The 17,518-nt window shown below is 52.5% G+C and overlaps 13 protein-coding genes across 13 annotated transcripts; all 13 read left to right on the top strand.

Moving 5' to 3' along the window:
• Window positions 1-42: 42 nt before the first annotated feature.
• On the top strand, window positions 43-1,647 carry DQ04_00271120 (putative chaperonin HSP60/CNP60; the record flags this gene model as incomplete). Its single annotated transcript, XM_009308606.1, has 1 exon — window positions 43-1,647. The coding sequence occupies one exon, from the start codon at window positions 43-45 to the stop codon at window positions 1,645-1,647; it is 1,605 nt and encodes a 534-aa protein (XP_009306881.1).
• Window positions 1,648-2,171: 524 nt separating this feature from the next.
• On the top strand, window positions 2,172-2,789 carry DQ04_00271110 (hypothetical protein; the record flags this gene model as incomplete). Its single annotated transcript, XM_009308605.1, has 1 exon — window positions 2,172-2,789. One exon carries the CDS (start codon window positions 2,172-2,174, stop codon window positions 2,787-2,789), a length of 618 nt encoding a protein of 205 aa, XP_009306880.1.
• A 241-nt stretch (window positions 2,790-3,030) lies between these two features.
• On the top strand, window positions 3,031-3,789 carry DQ04_00271100 (hypothetical protein; the record flags this gene model as incomplete). Its single annotated transcript, XM_009308604.1, has 1 exon — window positions 3,031-3,789. One exon carries the CDS (start codon window positions 3,031-3,033, stop codon window positions 3,787-3,789), a length of 759 nt encoding a protein of 252 aa, XP_009306879.1.
• A 226-nt stretch (window positions 3,790-4,015) lies between these two features.
• On the top strand, window positions 4,016-4,402 carry DQ04_00271090 (hypothetical protein; the record flags this gene model as incomplete). The annotated part of the gene is made up of 1 exon (XM_009308603.1): window positions 4,016-4,402. One exon carries the CDS (start codon window positions 4,016-4,018, stop codon window positions 4,400-4,402), a length of 387 nt encoding a protein of 128 aa, XP_009306878.1.
• A 311-nt stretch (window positions 4,403-4,713) lies between these two features.
• On the top strand, window positions 4,714-5,559 carry DQ04_00271080 (hypothetical protein; the record flags this gene model as incomplete). Its single annotated transcript, XM_009308602.1, has 1 exon — window positions 4,714-5,559. The coding sequence occupies one exon, from the start codon at window positions 4,714-4,716 to the stop codon at window positions 5,557-5,559; it is 846 nt and encodes a 281-aa protein (XP_009306877.1).
• A 401-nt stretch (window positions 5,560-5,960) lies between these two features.
• DQ04_00271070 (39S ribosomal protein L28) lies at window positions 5,961-6,677 on the top strand (the record flags this gene model as incomplete). Its single annotated transcript, XM_009308601.1, has 1 exon — window positions 5,961-6,677. One exon carries the CDS (start codon window positions 5,961-5,963, stop codon window positions 6,675-6,677), a length of 717 nt encoding a protein of 238 aa, XP_009306876.1.
• A 161-nt stretch (window positions 6,678-6,838) lies between these two features.
• DQ04_00271060 (superoxide dismutase) lies at window positions 6,839-7,639 on the top strand (the record flags this gene model as incomplete). The annotated part of the gene is made up of 1 exon (XM_009308600.1): window positions 6,839-7,639. One exon carries the CDS (start codon window positions 6,839-6,841, stop codon window positions 7,637-7,639), a length of 801 nt encoding a protein of 266 aa, XP_009306875.1.
• Window positions 7,640-7,876: 237 nt separating this feature from the next.
• DQ04_00271050 (hypothetical protein) lies at window positions 7,877-8,200 on the top strand (the record flags this gene model as incomplete). The annotated part of the gene is made up of 1 exon (XM_009308599.1): window positions 7,877-8,200. One exon carries the CDS (start codon window positions 7,877-7,879, stop codon window positions 8,198-8,200), a length of 324 nt encoding a protein of 107 aa, XP_009306874.1.
• Window positions 8,201-8,577: 377 nt separating this feature from the next.
• Window positions 8,578-8,934, top strand: DQ04_00271040 (hypothetical protein; the record flags this gene model as incomplete). The annotated part of the gene is made up of 1 exon (XM_009308598.1): window positions 8,578-8,934. One exon carries the CDS (start codon window positions 8,578-8,580, stop codon window positions 8,932-8,934), a length of 357 nt encoding a protein of 118 aa, XP_009306873.1.
• Window positions 8,935-9,736: 802 nt separating this feature from the next.
• DQ04_00271030 (small glutamine-rich tetratricopeptide repeat protein) lies at window positions 9,737-10,966 on the top strand (the record flags this gene model as incomplete). The annotated part of the gene is made up of 1 exon (XM_009308597.1): window positions 9,737-10,966. The coding sequence occupies one exon, from the start codon at window positions 9,737-9,739 to the stop codon at window positions 10,964-10,966; it is 1,230 nt and encodes a 409-aa protein (XP_009306872.1).
• Window positions 10,967-11,427: 461 nt separating this feature from the next.
• On the top strand, window positions 11,428-12,888 carry DQ04_00271020 (hypothetical protein; the record flags this gene model as incomplete). The annotated part of the gene is made up of 1 exon (XM_009308596.1): window positions 11,428-12,888. One exon carries the CDS (start codon window positions 11,428-11,430, stop codon window positions 12,886-12,888), a length of 1,461 nt encoding a protein of 486 aa, XP_009306871.1.
• Window positions 12,889-13,037: 149 nt separating this feature from the next.
• DQ04_00271010 (hypothetical protein) lies at window positions 13,038-15,284 on the top strand (the record flags this gene model as incomplete). The annotated part of the gene is made up of 1 exon (XM_009308595.1): window positions 13,038-15,284. The coding sequence occupies one exon, from the start codon at window positions 13,038-13,040 to the stop codon at window positions 15,282-15,284; it is 2,247 nt and encodes a 748-aa protein (XP_009306870.1).
• A 260-nt stretch (window positions 15,285-15,544) lies between these two features.
• DQ04_00271000 (GRAM domain containing protein) lies at window positions 15,545-17,491 on the top strand (the record flags this gene model as incomplete). The annotated part of the gene is made up of 1 exon (XM_009308594.1): window positions 15,545-17,491. One exon carries the CDS (start codon window positions 15,545-15,547, stop codon window positions 17,489-17,491), a length of 1,947 nt encoding a protein of 648 aa, XP_009306869.1.
• Window positions 17,492-17,518: the final 27 nt, after the last annotated feature.

Raw genomic sequence — 17,518 nt, 5'->3', positions numbered from 1 at the left:
AGGGAGAGAGAGAGAGAAAGCGGGAGCGGGTGGGGGAATATAATGCTGCGACTCTCTAGACGGGTTGCGGTCGGCCATGGAAAGACGATCCGGTTTGGCGGTGAGGCGCGGGAGCGGATGCTGAACGGCATTGAACGCATCGCCACTGCCGTCGGCGTTACGCTCGGCCCAAAAGGGCGGAATGTTATCATCCGCCAGCCGACGGGTGAGCCAAAGATTACGAAGGATGGCGTTACGGTCGCACGCTCCATAGAGTTCAATGATCAGTTCGAGGATGTCGGCGCGCGCCTTATCCGGCAGGTCGCCGGCAGGACGAACGACGTTGCTGGCGACGGCACCACCACTGCGACTATTTTGGCATGGAGCATTTTTGAGGAGGGTTACAAAAGTGTGGCAACTGGGGCCAACCCGATGGACCTCAAGCGTGGTATTGATATCGCCGTTTCTGTCATCCTGGAAAGTTTGCAGAAGCAGAAGCGGCCGGTAAAGGATTTGGCGATGTTGGAAAATGTGGCGACTATCAGTGCAAATGGTGAACGTCCACTTGGACATCTGATCGCCGGCGTTGTGCAAGCAGTCGGTGTGAGTGGCTACATCTCCGTGTTGGATGGAAATGCCGCCGCAACTGAGTGGAAACGCTACGACGGCTGGAGCATTGAGCAGGGCTTTGTGTCGAGTGCACTGGTGACAGATACGGCGGAGCTCAGAAGTCGCCTCGATAACCCCTTTGTATTCGTCACACCGCAGAAGGTGGAAGGCGTTGGGGATATCATATGCCTCCTTGAGACGGCGAAAACAAGTGGTAGATCCCTCGTTATTGTGGCGCCAGGCTTTTCAGAGCCGGTGCTACAGACAATCTATCACAATCACGTACACAAGGTTGTGCTATGTGGTGTTGTTTGTACACCTGACCTTCCGGAGGAGGAGTTGCACGACCTCGCCGCGTGCTGCAACTGTGTTGTGGAGAAGGTCACATCGATTGGGCACGTGGATGACGTGAAGTGTCTGCTGGGAACGGCAGAACGCATGGAGCAGACGATGGACAGCACCGTCATTGCCGGAGTGGCGGACGTAGCGTCGCGTGTGCGGGTGCTGCAGGGTCGTCTGGAGCGTGCTTTGACTGAGGAGGCAAAAGAGAAACTTCGAGAACGCGTCGCAAAGTTAAAGCGTACATTCGCTGTGATTCGCGTTGGGGGGCGGTCTTCTGTGGAGATCAGCGAATCAAAGGATCGTGTTATTGATGCGCTCAACGCCTCCCTCAACGCCCTTGCAGATGGGATTGTCGCCGGTGGTGGTGCGGCCCTCCTTCACGCCTCTAAGGATTTGGATAAGATTCTGCAGTCGGACGAGGAGATGGAGCAGGATCGGAGAACGGGAATCCTCATTGTGCGTAACGCAGCTCGTCTTCCGATGAAGCTTATCAGTGAAAATGCGGGTGAGGAGGGTCCCGTCACTGTGGAGAATGTCTCCGAATATGAAGACACCTCCATGGGTTATGATGCACAAAACGATCAGTATGTAGACATGTTTGAAGCTGGCATCATTGATCCCGTAAAGGTGGTCACTTCATGTATGGTTGACGCGGCGTCTGTTGCAGGCCTGATGATTACGACGGAAGCCAGCGTCTGTGACTTCAAAGAAGAGTAAACTACCGAAACAAAAATAAAGCCATTCTTCATATTGTTGATGATGATGATGATAGTGGTGTGTGTGTGAGAGAGAAAAAGAATTGATCCATGGAACGATTGACAGGAGTAGGTGTTGCAAAGTAGTCCATGGGGTGGGGTGGGGTGGGGAAGATGGCGGGGCGGCCTATGAGTTTGTTCACAGTTCTATGATCTGTTATTGGTGTCATTCCTCTAATGTCCGCAGAATATATGCATCCTTGAACGACAGTTTCTGGATGATGTAGCGATGGTGGTGTTGGTGGTGTACTCGTCCTCAAAACCACAGTTAGTATAAATTTGGTTACTCTTTTTTCCTTCATTTTCTCTGGCGGGTGCGTATTTTTCTCTGTTCGGTATAGAGAAGGGGGGTCTGTTCGGGCTCTAGCACTAGGGGAGTGTGTGTGCGTGTTTGTTGTTATTTTTTTAGTGTGTTGGTGCGAAGGTACATCTGTACCTGTATATATATATATATTTATATATATATATAGGGAGAGAGAGAGTGAGATGTTGCGATTGTCGCGGCTCTTCCGGGAGATGGCTCCGGAGCTGCAGTTGGAGTATGTGCCGCTGCTCTTCACTAGGACCATCCTCGGTCCGAGGGGCGGTTTTGCCGGCGAGGAGCGCCTCATCAAGCTCGAGGTGGCGCGTAAATACATGGAGGACGGTTACGCGGTAGCGCCTACGGACGAGCTGCGGAAAGGAATGTGGTGTTTCAACCCGGACACAAATCAGTATGATAGCTTTATTGAGCGCAATGAGGAATTTCTTGACTTCGCCGCGCGTAAGCGGCAATGGCTCGATGTGTACTGGCGGGTAAACACTGGGTACCTGCTCTTCGGGCGGCAATCGTGGGGGCAGGGTTTCCTCATTAACTGCCCGCTGCGCAAGCGGGATGTGGCGCAGAAGCTGTGGGAGCAGTACAAGGTGCGCGTGGACCCGCGGCTCATCGAGTTCCGCGAGAAGGACCGCCGCACGGGCATACAAGAGCTAGGGCACAACTGGTGCTGGCTGTACCTGCCGGGGGCGGAGGAGTTGGGTATTGACCGTGAGGTGTACGACAATAAGCGGGTGAAGGTGAGAATACATGTCCGCAAAATGACGTCAATGTACGCCCTGTACTAACCCTCTCCTGGTATTTGTCTTTGTTTGTGCTTGTGTGGTGAAAACATTTTACACTGCCTTGATACACGTTTATTCGTCTTTGGGGAAGGTGTTCCGATGTGGCGGCGATGACTTCTGCGAACCAAACCTAGTGGCTCTGCTCCCGTGGCTTTTTGCGGTGCTTGTGATACAGAAGGGCAGTGAAAGTTTTACTCTTGTACTTGCGTACACGTCAAAGGGAAGAGATTCGGAGCTCGCGCAAATGTTGATCAAGGCACTCCGAAGGCGAACACTGGTGCCTTCGGTGGCGCTGGTGAACTCGCGGCGCGACTTCTGCATGACGCGTTTCATGCGAGAGAAGTCCAGCAAGTCGTCGATGGAGCAGGAGGACAAGGAGGAGCTGGAACGTGAGCGGGTGCTGCGTGAACGTTTTTCGCAAAAAATCCAGGAAGCCATGCCTCAGTGTGGACAACAAAAAGCTGGAAATTGTGGTAGCGGAACATGTGGCACCCAACCGTCAGTCGGGTCTATGCAGCTGTTCAGACTCCTTTTTTTCACTGTCTCACTGATGATGTTGATGGCTCTCCTGCAACTGTCTGATGCAAATTCGCCTTTTAATATCATGCAGACCATTCCGTGGTGGCAACTGCCCATCTCATCTGTGGCGCACTTCGTCCTCATGCGAGCCCTGCTGCCCTACAGGGAGCAGAGGCGAATAAAGGAAGAGTACGAGGTTGCTGGGAGAATGAACCCGTCGCTCACGATCGATCAGTTTTTTGCCCAGCGTTACCCCACCATGTTCCAAGGCTACCGCACTCAACAGCAGGAGGTAGTCGCCGCAGTCGCGGCGTGCATGGCAACTGCCAACGATATGAAGTTTGCCAACTCCATCTCTCGCGCTGCAGGATCGGCCCGAGATGTGAGGGCATCTGTTGACAATATCGTTGATGCGCTAAGGCGTGATTACCCGCACCTATTCCAAAGCAGCGGGGCGCCGCCGTCTACACCTGTGGCAATCTAGCACCACTTTACCGAGTTCCACGCGTCTCGCAACAAAGGGGCAGGTTGAAATTGCATAGTGGGTAATGCTTCACCCCATGATGGCCGCAGTTTTTCTTTACTTTTGCTTGACTTCCGTGTTCTTGTCGTGCCAAACTCACAGATTTTTTTTTCGCTTGTTTCTTTTCCCCTCTTCATTCACTAACGGAAGCTCGACATCAATTTGTTTCGGTTTATGCTGAACCAAGATGCTCGACGGCGATTGTCAATACGTTCATGACACGTCTTCTGGCGACAAGCGGAGTAATGGCAACACGCAAAATGATGCTGATAAATTCTTTCTGTACTGTTGGCTGGATCCCCGAAACCCGGAAAGGGCACGGAGGCGTATTGGGGACATCTACTGGTCCGCGTGGAGTGCCTTCGTGTTGGGTTTTTTCCTCTCCGGCATCGGTGTGACGCTGCTTGTGTTGGGAGCCGTCTGTGTGTTGTTGGCGATGGACTACCAACGCGGCTGCGCCTTGTTTATAGCGGGATGTATGGTCAGCATCCCCGGTTTGTACAGTCTCATGGTGTTGTGGTTCTATGTGTGTGGGCGGAAGGGATATTCGTACACGCAGCTTCTGAGGGACTAACTCTGGTCACTTTCCAGTCGTGGTGGTGGTGCCGTGTGAGGAAGCACGTGGAAAGTGAATCTTCGCCCGCCTCCGGAGTTGCAGCGTAAAAGTTTCTCCGTTCTTTCTTTCGTTACTTTTTCTTTCGATACTTTGGTGTTTGTTTGTTTTGTTTTTTTGTTTGGTTCTTTTTATTCATTGATTTGCCTTCCACACACCCCTATCTCTTACAAACACACACATAGACGCGAACAAGAAAAAGGTAAGGTGCGCGACAGAGAGTAGAGGCAGTAGTTTAGGCACCTTCACAGAAATCCGCAGAGTCTTCAACAATGGACATGTCAAGTGAAGCGTCTGATTTTGAAAGGTTCCTTTCTGCCTTTTTCCCTTCTCACAACGGCTCCTTCACAAGTGCGGCGGCTGTTTGCGCACTCGCAGAGTACACAGGCGTCTCAGAGTGGGAAGCTTCAAAGGTGATGGATATGCGGCAGCATCAGCACTCCATGGGTCAGATGCACATGTACGCGGCGCGGTTGGTGGGAACGGGTCGGACGCCGAGTGAAGAGCGGCGCCGCATGACGGTGATGCTGCCAGCAAGTGGAACCGCGTCCCACATTGGCAAGTCCGTGTGGGGTGGGGATGACTCCCCCAGTCCATCCCCCGTTGCCCCGGGGGCAGAGCAGAGGCGAAAAATATGCAAACAGTACCGAGAAAGCGGCGCATGCACATTCGGCTCGCGCTGCCTCTATCATCACGCGAAGCCCCTTGCAGTGTGCCGGCCAGAGCCGCACCTGACAAAAGCGCCGCGCGCCTTTTCGTTGGGGATCATGGGCCGCTGCATGGAAGACATGCAGCACCTGGTGATATCTAACAGAAGTCCAGAGCGGAGCTCGAAGGGAGATAAACGAGAGATGCTTGGCGTGCTGCCGTCATCTACAAACAATTACTGTTCGCCGGTGAAATCACCAAAAGAGTCTTTAAAAAGCGGCACAGGGCAGTTGCAACAACAACAACAACTGTCGCCTCCACTGGTGAGGGCGCAAAACACAGCTGTAAGCCCAGCCTTTTCGGCGATGGGCGGCATTGTAATGGTGCCGCTCTCTCTTCCCAATGGAGAATTCTACGGGTACGCCCCTCTTCCTCTACACACGTCACAGGCGCAAATATCTCACCCCTAAATCATTTCTTATGTCGTTTTTTTTTTTCTGTCTTGTCTTTCGTTTTCCGTTCCGATTATTTTCTTAGGCTGGCTACCCTGTGCCTTCGTCACAGTTCTGTCTCGTTCGGTGATGTGGTGGATCCGGTCCCATTTGCTTAGGTGCGTGTTTTTGGATGGGAAACCGGACAGTTCATCGTTTTGCGCCGATCCCTTCACTCCTTTCCTTTAGCAGATGGTGGGGGCGTGCTGAGTCAACAGACTGTTGGGTGTGGAGGTATATCTTGGCGCTGCGCCGCTGTCGTTGTAGCATAGTGTGAGCACACTATGTGCCTTGTACAAATGCATTTAACGTCTATTCTCTTCGTAATTTTCTCGTTTTCTCTTTTTATGGGGTGAGCGTGCATCTCTGCAGAGGTAGTAATGCTGCAGCGTAGTGGCAGGCGTTTGTTCTCGACGTTCCTGTTGAACCCTGAGACCTCCGCGGCACCACATGGCCCTCCGCGCGGCCTCATCAACCGCTACGTGTCGATGGGGCTCCCCCCATGGGCAGCGTGGTGCAACAAAATCAACCGCTACTCGCTGTACCGCATGAGCGGTGTGGCGCCTCGCACATTCCTGCCAAAGGCACCGCAGGAAATGGACGTGATTTGGCTCAATGAGCGCGTCCGAGAGCGTGTGCGCACCTCGCGGAAGGTGCAGAATGTCTACAGACAACTCAAGTACCCCTACGTGAAAACAGGCATCCATTACAGTGATGTGCTCGATCACTGGGTACAAGTGCCGATGGTAGAGGCGGCGATGTTTGAGGTGGAGAAGGATGGCGGCTTTGACAACTTCATCCTGAAGCGTTCTGGTCCTGAGCTGCGCTCTACATATGGTGAACGAATTCGTCGGCATATTTTGGTGCGGCAGAAGGAGATTCAGAAAAATTTTGTACTGGATCAACAGGCAAAGCAACTCGCAGATGTCATTCAGGGGGAGATTGTGCCGCTGCAGGATGAAATGAGCGCAGGGCAAGTGTTAGAAAAGTACGGGATTGACAGGGAGCAGTTGCTGCGAGAGATGGCGCGCCTGGTCGTTGCTAGGAGGAAGGAGTCCGCTGCTGTTGCAGCAACGCCAACTGACGTGTCACCCTGATGGTGAAGAGAGCAAGAGAAGTTGAGAGACTATTTGTTTGTTCTGCATATCCTGGAAGTATATATAAATACATGTATACGACTGATCCTCTATCCCTTGTGGTTCGCTGGCTCTTGTATCTGTTTTCATCATTTTTAACGCGGAAAGGAATTCTGTAGCACATGCGCCGGGCGTTGCGCCTCGGCTATCACGCCTTCGTACCGAAAGGCGCGGTTCTCCAGACTGATGTGCTCGCGTCTTCGCCACACTTAACGACAGCCGTATTCCGCGAGACGGAGGCGGCGGCTGCGCGTGCCGACAAGGCAAAGGAGGACGCGGGTTTCTTCAGTCGCCCCCGTTTGAACTACCCGGCCGCGAGTGGCATCCCTGCCCTCATATCCGGGAAGCAGTTAAACGTGCAGTACGATGTTTTTCACCGCGATGTGGTGGCGACGCTTAACCGGCACACGTTGGGCACCGTGCTCGAGGGCCACAACCTCGAGACGGTCATCCGCAAGACGTCATTCGACGCCACACAGGCGGTGACGCACACTGCGGCGGCGGAGCATTTCAACTACTGCTTCTTCTACAAGTCGTTGCGACCGTGGGGCACGTCAGTGCCCGCGCAACTTCGTGAAGCATTCCAGCTGCAGTACAGCTGCAACGGCTCGCTTGATGCTGTGGAAGGTGTTAAGCGACTTATGACGACGACGGCGCTGTCGCACCAAGAGCGCTGCGGCTGGATCTATCTTGTGTGGACGGGAAAGGTATTCGATGTGGTGGAGTTTCCACATGGTTCGTGTCCCATTGCTAGTGACCTTATCCCGCTTCTGGCCATCAACGTGCACGAAAGCGCCTACAGCCTTGACTATGGTGTTGCAGGGTTGGAACAGTACGTGCAAAACTACTTCAAAGCCTGTAATTGGCCCCTTGCGGAGCGGTACTACTTACAGGCAACCGGGCAGGCGCAAACTGAGGCATAGTGGCGCCTGGTTGAAGGGAACGATACACTGGTATCTTCCGTTCTTCTTACCTCTCCCTCCCCCTCACATGCATACACGAAACCACTCACGGTATCCTACCGTGTGTCTCTGGGTTTCTGTAAAAAGGGTTGCGTTTTGTTGTCTATTCTCCCGTCATAGCGTTCCTCCCTTTCCCCTATAATTTTTGCCCACATGTTGAGAAGTTAAGCTCTTCCAAAGCAAATCATATTTTCAAAGATGGTCTTGCCGCCTCGCCACGTATACTCCGCCATCGTGAAAAACACAACCTCCAATGTCATGAAGGTAAAGGCCACGTACGGGATGCCAAATAATGCCGCGGATGAGGAGGTGGAGTTGTCCATTCAGCCAGCTGCAACAGTAAATCTGGAGCAGAAGGTTGTGCAGGTGGAACAAATGACGCTGACTGGCTATATCCGTCGAATCGCCGTCGAGGGCGCAGCGCTTGAGGCACCTTTCAGCGGTGTGACGTCGCCTGTGAAGGATTACAGGGTGGAGATTTACGCGGAGGATGGTGTACCGCAGCTGCGTGGGCAACCATAAATGATCGTTCCTGCAAAATAATGCATTGTGGAAGCCAGAGTGGTGTCACGTTTTCTTTTGTAGTGTGCGTTACATTCTTTTTTGTTTGTTTGTTTGTTTGTTTTCCGTTTCTTTTTTAGTAGAATTTGCAGGCGCGCTTCCGTCTGTTCACACTCTTTTGTCTTGTGCGATTCGTTGAGAGGCGCGGGCGTGAACTCGGTGTGCGGCTGGGTGGCACACGCATGAAATCCCCTGACACGCTGGCTCATATCTCCGTTAGATTCCCTTGCCACTCCTAAATTATATCGTATTGCCATGTTTTCTTTTGTTGTTGTTGTTGTTCTTTGTCTTCATTCTTATGCACTCTGTGATGACAGAGACGCTATATTGTTTGATTGATGGCGCCGGCTCCTCCCATTGTGTACTCTGCACTGGTGAAAAACACCACACACAGGGCGGTGACGCTGACTGTTACGTGGGCGATGCCAGACACATCCGACGTGCAGGCGCAAGTGGGTGTGGCGTCCGGTGACACAGTGAAATTAAAGCAGAAATTTGTGCGCCGCGGATATACCGTTCTGACGGGCTACATCCGCCGGATTGCCATCAATGGCGAAAGACACCGTGAGGCAACGCTTGAGGCACCATTCAGCGGTGTGACGTCGCCTGTTAAGGACTACAGGGTGGAGATTCACGCGGAGGGTGGCGCACCGCAGCTGCGCGCAATAGGAGTGAATCGAAGTGTCAGCTCTTAGCACGGTGGTCCGGCGTCTCCTCCTCCTCCGTCACTCGATGGGGCAGTTGTCTCCAAAATGAGTGGCGGCAGTTTCAAGTTCAGCGAAGATATAACAGTGCGGTGGGTTCTGGTGTTTTTTTTGTCTTCGGTTCGAAGACCATTTCGCTCTCTCATTACCTCCCTTTCTGTTCACCCTTTGTCCCCATACGCCTAGTCGCATGTGCTTGGCTCATGCAGGGGTGACTGGCTCTGTGCCCTGTTCAATCGTTTTCTTCTCTTTCTCTTTCTCTTTCTTCTCCGTCATCTCTCTCTCTCTCTCTCGGTGTGGGTGTGTGCAAAGGTTCTCACTGTCGGTTCTGGCATTCATCGCGCGATGTCCTCACGTCAAGGCGGTAAACAAAAGCCACTCAAGGCTCCAAAGAAAACACGGCAAGATGAAGATGAGGATGATGTCGCCTTTAAGCAAAAGCTGCGTGATCAGCAGAAGGCTGAAAAGGACGCCATCGCCAAGATGAAGGGCGGCAAGAAGTGAGTATCACGCGGGTTCACCAGGAGGCCGTCGCTTCTCTGACATTTTTATTTGGTTGCTGAGAAGCATCCGGGGCGTAAATAATATGAGGTAATCCAAGACGTTCGAGCTCTAGGAAAACATTCATAAAGCATTCTTGTCTAAGAGTGCTGTTCCCCCTTCATCTGAATGTATTTACTGTTCTGCTTGCTGCCATTGCGGCTATTCTTTCTTCTTTCTCTCCCTCCCTTCCTCCGACTCGTGTGTTTGTGTGTCAAAGTAGCTGTGCAAGAAAGACGACATTGTGAGTGAGATGAGTGACCCTATGACATCGGATTCCACCCCACTTCAGCCCGTGACGGAGGAGCATCGGAAGCTTGTTTTCTCCTTCCTCCGCATGCTTCGCACGGTGGACTCACCGAACCCCAGCCGCGTGGATGCCGTCGCGCAGCTCCTTGGCGAGGAGTACGGCGTGGACCCCGCTGGTGTTGGTGGCGTGCACGACACCGACGTGGATCTTCTCGCGGTCTTCCGGCAGGCGGTGCAAAATAACGAGAGCACTCTGCATGATGAGAAGTTCCAGGTGTTCCTTGACCTCCTTGTAAAGAAGGGATACTTTAACAATGCGGCACCAGGGAGCGAGGAGTACAAGAGCCGGTTGGAAAAGGCGAGACAGAAGTTCGAGAAACGTAACAACCCGTACGAGGGCATGACCGCGGAGGAGATCAAGAACAAGGGCAACGACTTGATGGGTGAGGTCAAGTACAAGGAGGCCATCGCGTATTACACCAAGGCCATCGAAATGGAGCCGGAGAATCACATCTTCTTTGCCAACCGTGCTGCAGCGCACACGCACCTGAAGGATTACCGCAGCGCCCTGCTGGACTGTGAGCGGGCCATCGCTATTGACCCCAACTACCCCAAAGGGTACGCACGCATGGGCACAGTGTTTTTCTACCAGGAAAAGTACTCGAGCGCCGTGGACGCCTTCACCAAGGCGTGCGAGCTTGACCCCGAGAATGAACGCTACAAGGAGGATCTGAAACAAGCAGAGGACAAAATGAAGCTGAGCGGTAACACTCTGGCAGGCGCTGGTGGTATGGGCGGTTTCCCCATGGGTGCCGGGATGCCTGACCTCTCTCAGATATCGCAGATGATGAGCAATCCCCAGTTTATGGAAGCCACCACACGCATGATGGAAAACCCACAGTTCAGTCAGATGGTCGCCAACATGGCCTCCCGGTTCGGCGGGCCCAACGCAAATCCCGAGGATCTCGCACAACTTATGAGCGGTGCGAATGCCCACCAGACTGAAAAAGACGGCCGCGTGGCGACACCGTTTGGATACATCAACCGTGAAGCCCTGGAGAAGCTCCAGCAGGAGGAGGTGCAGAAAAACCCAAAGTTCCGCGAAATCATGGAGGACGTACAGCAGAATGGCTTCGGTGCCTTCCAGAAGTACATTGGGGATCCGGATGTGATGGATCTTATGATTAAATTTCAAAATGTCGTGATGGGTGGGAGCGACAACGCAACCTCTTGAAAAAAAAGGTGAGAAAAAAAAATATGGCGGTCTTCTAACAGTGAAGAAGGTATTTTCCTTTTCACACCACTTTTTTTAAATACTATTCGTCTCTCAAGGGCACAAGGGTGTGTGAAGATGTGGGCCATAAGTACTGCGCTGACAGGAAGAAGTTTTTTCATACATCATGTGTTTTTGCTTTTCCTTTGTGCCGCAGCCAAGATGGGTCTTACTGCTTGAGGGAATGCCGCCACCAGCCACTCTGTGTGTATTAAAGGAGAAATGAGCTTCTTTTTTTTCGTGTGTGTGTGTGTGTGTGTGTTTCGTTGTGTGGGGAGGAGGGTGCTCTTGTTGCTGCTGTAGACGCTTCTTATTTGAAGAATGTTTCTTTCGAGACTTTTTTTTTGTTCTCACGGACTCCTTAATTGCATTGTAGTAGGTATTGAATGTGTTCGGATACTCCCTAGAGCCTGTAGCAACAAATGGACCGCGCCGGTACGAACAAGGCCCTTGTTGTATCGAGTCTTGATGCCCCTGAGCGTGACGTTGTTATCAACGGTATCGCCATGCAGCTGGTAGAAAATGTGACAACACAGCTGTGGCACCATGGGTCTATGGTTGTCCTAGAGCTACCGGTACCCATCACACTTTTGGACAGAGTCTCGCCAGAGTGGCGTGGGGCTTCAATGGTGAAGTACGTTGGTGAAGACGAGCCTAAGCCAATGCCGTCGCTCTCGCAAAGCATTTCTTGTGAGAAAAGTGAAGTACGCGGCATCCAGTGGCTTCGGAGAACCATGCATGACTTTTTTAATGAAACAAGCAGACGATTCGTCGCAGCCGCTCCGCGGGGATGCAAGGTGGAGATCGGTGTGGATCGTGACGATTCGAAGGAGGGATCGTTGTCGCACTCAATGTCTTGCTCTTCTTTGCCTGAACCTTTCTCGTCACCTTTGGACATGCGAGCGTCCCTGTTGAATTACCTGTTGGAGAAGTGGGGAGACCATGCTCTCGTTCGTCAAGCTGGCACGGACCTTCTGCGCGCCATACAATACCATCGGGAGTGGGATGTGGAGACTCAGTTGTTTAGCGCGCTCCTCTCCTGCACTAAATACGAGGACGTTGACATTCAACTCTTTCTGCAGTGGTGGTTAGAGCTTCAGCATCATTCCTATCCCCATCGTGCGGGTGGCCGCCAGGTCCCTGCAGGGAAGCTTTGGTCAGTCGCAAAGATGTGTCTTTCTGCGTGTAGTCTCGCCAGCGTCACGAAGACGCCCGTCACCAGACGTGTGCAGAATGTTCTTGCGCGCTGGTTTGGCACTGAAGAGAAGGGTGGTGCTGGTGATGGTGTCAGTATCCCCGACACAACAGGTCATCCTCATGTGTTCTCATTGCCGTACTCGATTGATGTTCTACGATGGTTCGTTGGTGTATCGACTCCACTACCGTCTACAGCAGGACTGACGCCGCGCTTGGGTGCGGAGCATACAGCGGTACCGGAAGCACACCTGCTGGCTCTCCTTCTGCTCAATACAAAAATGGAGCGACTCCGTCAGTCCCCACGTGTGTCTCCCCCTTCCGTGATGACGAGAGAGGCACGCACCATCGTTGGAGAGCCAGATTCTACGAACGACGGAACCAACGCAGCCGCCAATCGTCCAGATTGTGGTAACAATGAAACAGATGTGGAGGTATGGGTTGGTGTGTGTGATGGGGAGGATGGCACAGAAGCAGATTGCGATACCAACGCTGAGGTGCATCTACACCGAGACCGAGGCAGTATCACGGTTCGCCCAGCACAGCAAGAAGCGAGCCCGAGTACAGTGGGTCTTTCCTTGCGTGATCACGAGACACGCTTCAGAGCGGAGCTGGAGGGCCTCGAGCAGCGCGTGGCGAGGACAATAGAACACCACCAGAGAGTCACGACTTCACATGCCGTGAAGTAGATAAATAGTTGTAGAGTTTACCTGATGTCGTTAAAGAGCGAGCATTGTTAATCCACACTTATTCCTGTGGATGCTGTTTATTCGTTTCTGTGGTTCCTGCTAGCTGTGCGTCTCTCCACCGGTCGGTCTGATAACGAAGCAGGAGGAAAATGAGGGCACTGGTGACGGATGTCACCAAGTTGCCCATTGCGTACCGCGCGCTGCTGGCTGAGTTTGACATAGACACTGGCTCTTCCTTGAGGGCGAAGTACCCGCCTGCTCCACCGGTGGTAAAAGAGGCAGTAGATGTGGAGGGAAATACGCTCTGCAGCTTTGGGGACGATGAAGAAGTGCCTCCAGAGCGGTTTTACGCCTTGGAGCTAGACGACAATTATTGCGCGAGCCACATGTTGCCTGATGGTGCTGAGAAGCACTTGATTAGTCGAAGTGTTTTCATCGTCAATAGGCCAAAACCTGCGATTTACGATCGCTTTCATGTGTACTGTTTCGCCTTAGCGGATACAACCGAGCCTGGGGAAGTAGACACAAGGGATATAGGTGCTTCCACTCACTGGGAGTGGGTGCGGAACACAGTGGCTGACGACCCTTTTCTTCACGAGGAAATGCAGCGAAGCAAGATGACAGGAGAGATAATTGTTCGCTCCAAGCGTACTGTGTTGTTGGGCCCTGAGAGGATTACAGAACCCGGTGCGCTGCAGGTGTGCCCCGCCATCCCTGTAAGCGTTGTTGCCTTTGCACACCAGCTGCAAATCAGGTGTACACAGCATGAGTTCGATTCTGTATCATGCGGTGCTTTTGTTGGTAGAGATGAGGTGTCGATGACCGGAATGGCTGCACCATCGTCCATGTATATTGGGGGGTATTCGTTCGCGGTGCTTCGAGTTGACTCTACGTGGCATGGCTTCTTGTTGCAGACGACGCACCTGGAGAGATTAAAGGAGGTGATGGATACACTACCATTGGATGAAATGGGGAAAGGGGCACTGGATGGCACAGAAAATAGTACTGTGCCTCCACTCTATGGACTTTGTGCGGTTGTGACGCGCAAGGATGCCTCTGTTAGGCGTGGTGGCATCAGCAAAAGCGTGGCACTCCTAGGGCCCACGCTGGTCTGGCTCGAGCCTTTTTTTCCGCTCCTCGTAGAGACTGCACTGCAGTGCTGCGATGTAAAGGGAAAAACAGAGGAGGCAATGGAGCAGCAGACTGCGTTGCTGCGACGTTGTTTTGATGCTGTTAAAGGCGCAGCAACTCCCTTGATGCGGCAGCTGCGTGAAACAGACAGCTTTCTCGAGATGGAGGTCATGAGAATATCTACAAGAAGCTTGAAACCGGCGCATGTGTCATACACTGCCTCGCCTTTTGGAACCCCACATTACCTGAACATACCTCTCTCACCGGAGTCGTCTGATTTTACCTTCTCCCGCTGTGGTTTGGAGCAAATGGTAGAAGTCTCTGGAGCATCGTTCTGGACTGTTTTGATGGCCATTCTTCTAGAAAAGCGCATTGTGATTTTGTCCCGACAAGGTCTCCCCAACGATGTCTGTGAGGCTGCTTTGTCACTTGGTCTCATTGGCAACTTGTTGGACCCGGGATTCACAGCTAAGAAAGTATTCCCGTATACTTCCGTTAACGGTTTCCCTCACTTCAGTAGCGTGCCAGGGTATATTGTTGGAACACTAAACCCAATATTCGAGACACAGCATGGGTGGTGGGATGTTCTGTGTGACTTGGACAACAAAAGTGTTATGGTATCGCCCGATGGAGGCAACGGCATCAAGACAGGTGGGGTATTGGCGCACGATATACAATTTTCCAGAGAGATCCTCAGCAAGGTGTATCGAATGAGGGCAATGCGGGAACCAGCAGGTGAAAGGCACCAAGCTGTTCTCTTGTCAGTAGAAGAATGCCTTGGACTTATTATTATGGTGAGTGAAGCATATGAGACGCATGGTTACCGTGTCGCTCGGAGTATGCAGAACACGTATCTTACACCAACCATTCTCAGGCTACGCGCAAGTGCGCTGCGTGGTTCTATGCTAGATGATATGCCTGACCGTTACCTTTTTCCAGGGGAAGATATGACGATGTTCATTAGCGTGGCTGTGGTGCGTCGTGCCAGCAGCTGCGAGGAATCCGAGTTGATATATGCATTGCACAACCTCCTTGGTTTCGTGCGGTCTTGCAAGGAAGTTCTTCTGCTTCTGCGGCGCATGCCGCTTGCGTTGGAAGGTCTGAACCCGCTAGCTGCACAACTTCTGCACGCTTCTTCTATAGTGCGTCAGGCGGCGCTGGAGTTGATGCGACGCGTGGAGGTATTCCCACCGGGCAGGGCAGCCATTACTGCTATGAATAGCTTTCTCTTCATGGTGTATGAGGAGGCCTCTCGGGAAGCGTGATGGTGCACCCTTCCCGAGAGCCCCTGCGGCCGTCGTTTGTGGAAATGATCTGGTTGGTGTACTAGAGTGCAGCTGTGTGAAGAGAAGAAGCAAAAAAAAAGCAAACTGAAAGTTGGTGGGTGTGGAGAATTTACTTGGTTGATTTTCGAATGAGCCTCATTTATTTGGGGTTTTTTTTCATCATTTGTCATTGTCATACTCATCATCATCATCATCATCATCAAATTGTTATTCTTCTTTCACTTTCGGTGTAGATTACAATGGATAACTGGATAGAGTCCATAGAGGCGGTATCAAGCGGTGTGGGTGCAGTGAACGCTGCTGTTGGTGGGGTCGTGAATCAGTTCTTGGCCTTTGCAGAACAGTACAACGTTGCTGCTTCCCAAACAGAGGTGGCAGTAGGCACCCTTACCCAACGCATAAGTGGATCATCCACCGGGCTCGTTGGATGCCTTACAGATCTCGCCACAATGAGCAGGGCGATGAAAGACGCGATGGATGCGAACCCTGAAGAAGCTGGTACTTTAGTGTTTAGTTTGTTCAACATTTTTCTCAAGCAGCTCACAGTATACTACAAGGATGCCTGTGAGTCACTTGAGCAGGCCGAGTTGGCGTTTCGCAAAAGTAAGCCCTCCGTTGGTTGCCGAAGTGGCAGTGTGCCGGTGACTGACGCAATGCCTCTTGTCACTCGATCGCCCACAGTATCCACTTCGCCGTCGGAGGCAGGCATCGCCGCTAAGAAACAGCCCACCGAGAAGAAAAAGAAGAAGGCGCAAGAAGCCAGCAGGGAAAATGCGTTGATCCCCCGCGAGCAGCAGTTGGAGGGGAAGGCAGAAAACGTCACGCCGACCGTGGGACATTCCCCCGCCTTGGGCGATGGGTCACTGAAGGAGAAGCCAACAGCTCGTCGTGGCACGGCGTCCGCCGCGGCGAAGGTGGTGATGGAACCGGCGTACCTGCACGTAGGCTCCACGGTGGAGGAAGCACTCGGACGTCTAGTGCTGTCCAGTCGGCCAAACGTCTTCACAGCACCAGAGGTGATTGAGCGTCGGTCGCCCATTACGACGTACTATATCGCACTTCCTACGCCAGGATGCCTTGGATCACTGCTCCTAAAAAACTACATTTCCCTGGGGGAGGATATCCAGGCGGATCTTATGTGCGACATTCTACGAACAGACTGTGTAGAGGTGGAGCCTTTCGATTCGCCTGACGGTGAAATTGTAGTAGAGGACCCTTCTGACCTCCGCGGTATACCGGCGTGCGGATGGCGTCTCGGAACAACGGAAGACCGGCAGCAGATGCTGTACACACTCTACGTTCTCGTCGATCGCGGTGGGACATCATCACGATCTTTGTTGATTCAGGAATCCCTCTTGGTAGGTGGAGAACGGGAAGAGGTGTTGCACATCATCACGGCTTTATCAGAAGCTCCACAGTTTGCCAAGGTGACGGTACGTGGGTTTAGTCAAGCAGGGAGGCGGAGCTCATCCCCTACGAAAAAGTACACCAGCGAACGTTTGTCAGCTATTGTAAATATAACAAAAGATACATACGAGCGGAATGGTTTCTTTGAGGTGAAGGAGGACGAAGTGCGCGCAGAGGTTCAGCGGCGCCATCATGAACTGCAAGTGTTGCGAGAAGAGGAGCTTCTCACAAAGTCAGGTGCCACTGAAACGGCTTTCCAAGGCACAGTTGAATTGGCGTCGCTCGACCAACCATCTGAACACCAAGGTTGGGGCCTCAGTGATGTCGCCAAAGGCGCTGTGCGGGGTGCCGCAGCTGTTGTGCTTGCCCCTGTCTCTGTTGGGAAAGCTGTAGGAACTGCTGTCCTGGGAGTCTCTGGTGTGACAGGTGCCATCAAGCAGCAGACAGAAAGTCTCTTTCGGAAGTCTTTCCCACAGCTGGCGTCTGAGGATATCATCGAAACGTTCAGCTGCGCGCTGGTGGATGATGGAAACCCGATACCAAAGCAGGGCTTTATATTTATAACGCCCAGATGGCTGTGTTTCCAGGCCGCCCTTGCACACGCAAACTTTAGCCTGGAGTGGGATGAGATCCGGGATGTCCAGAAGCAGCGGACTGTCAAGTTGCTAGAGAACGCCATTATTGTGTCAACACACTTGGGTGGATCGTACTTTTTGACCTCATTTGTCCAGCGAGATCAAGCCTACAACGTCATAATGAAACAGTGGCTGAGGAAGTAGCCCTTACCATCGCCCATTGTACATATA

Source organism: Trypanosoma grayi (assembly GCF_000691245.1).
Source record: "Trypanosoma grayi strain ANR4 Tgr_27_V1, whole genome shotgun sequence".
Taxonomy (NCBI): domain Eukaryota; phylum Euglenozoa; class Kinetoplastea; order Trypanosomatida; family Trypanosomatidae; genus Trypanosoma; species Trypanosoma grayi.
The sequence above is the reverse complement of the archived record's forward strand: the minus strand, read 5'-3'. Positions and strand labels throughout refer to the sequence as shown.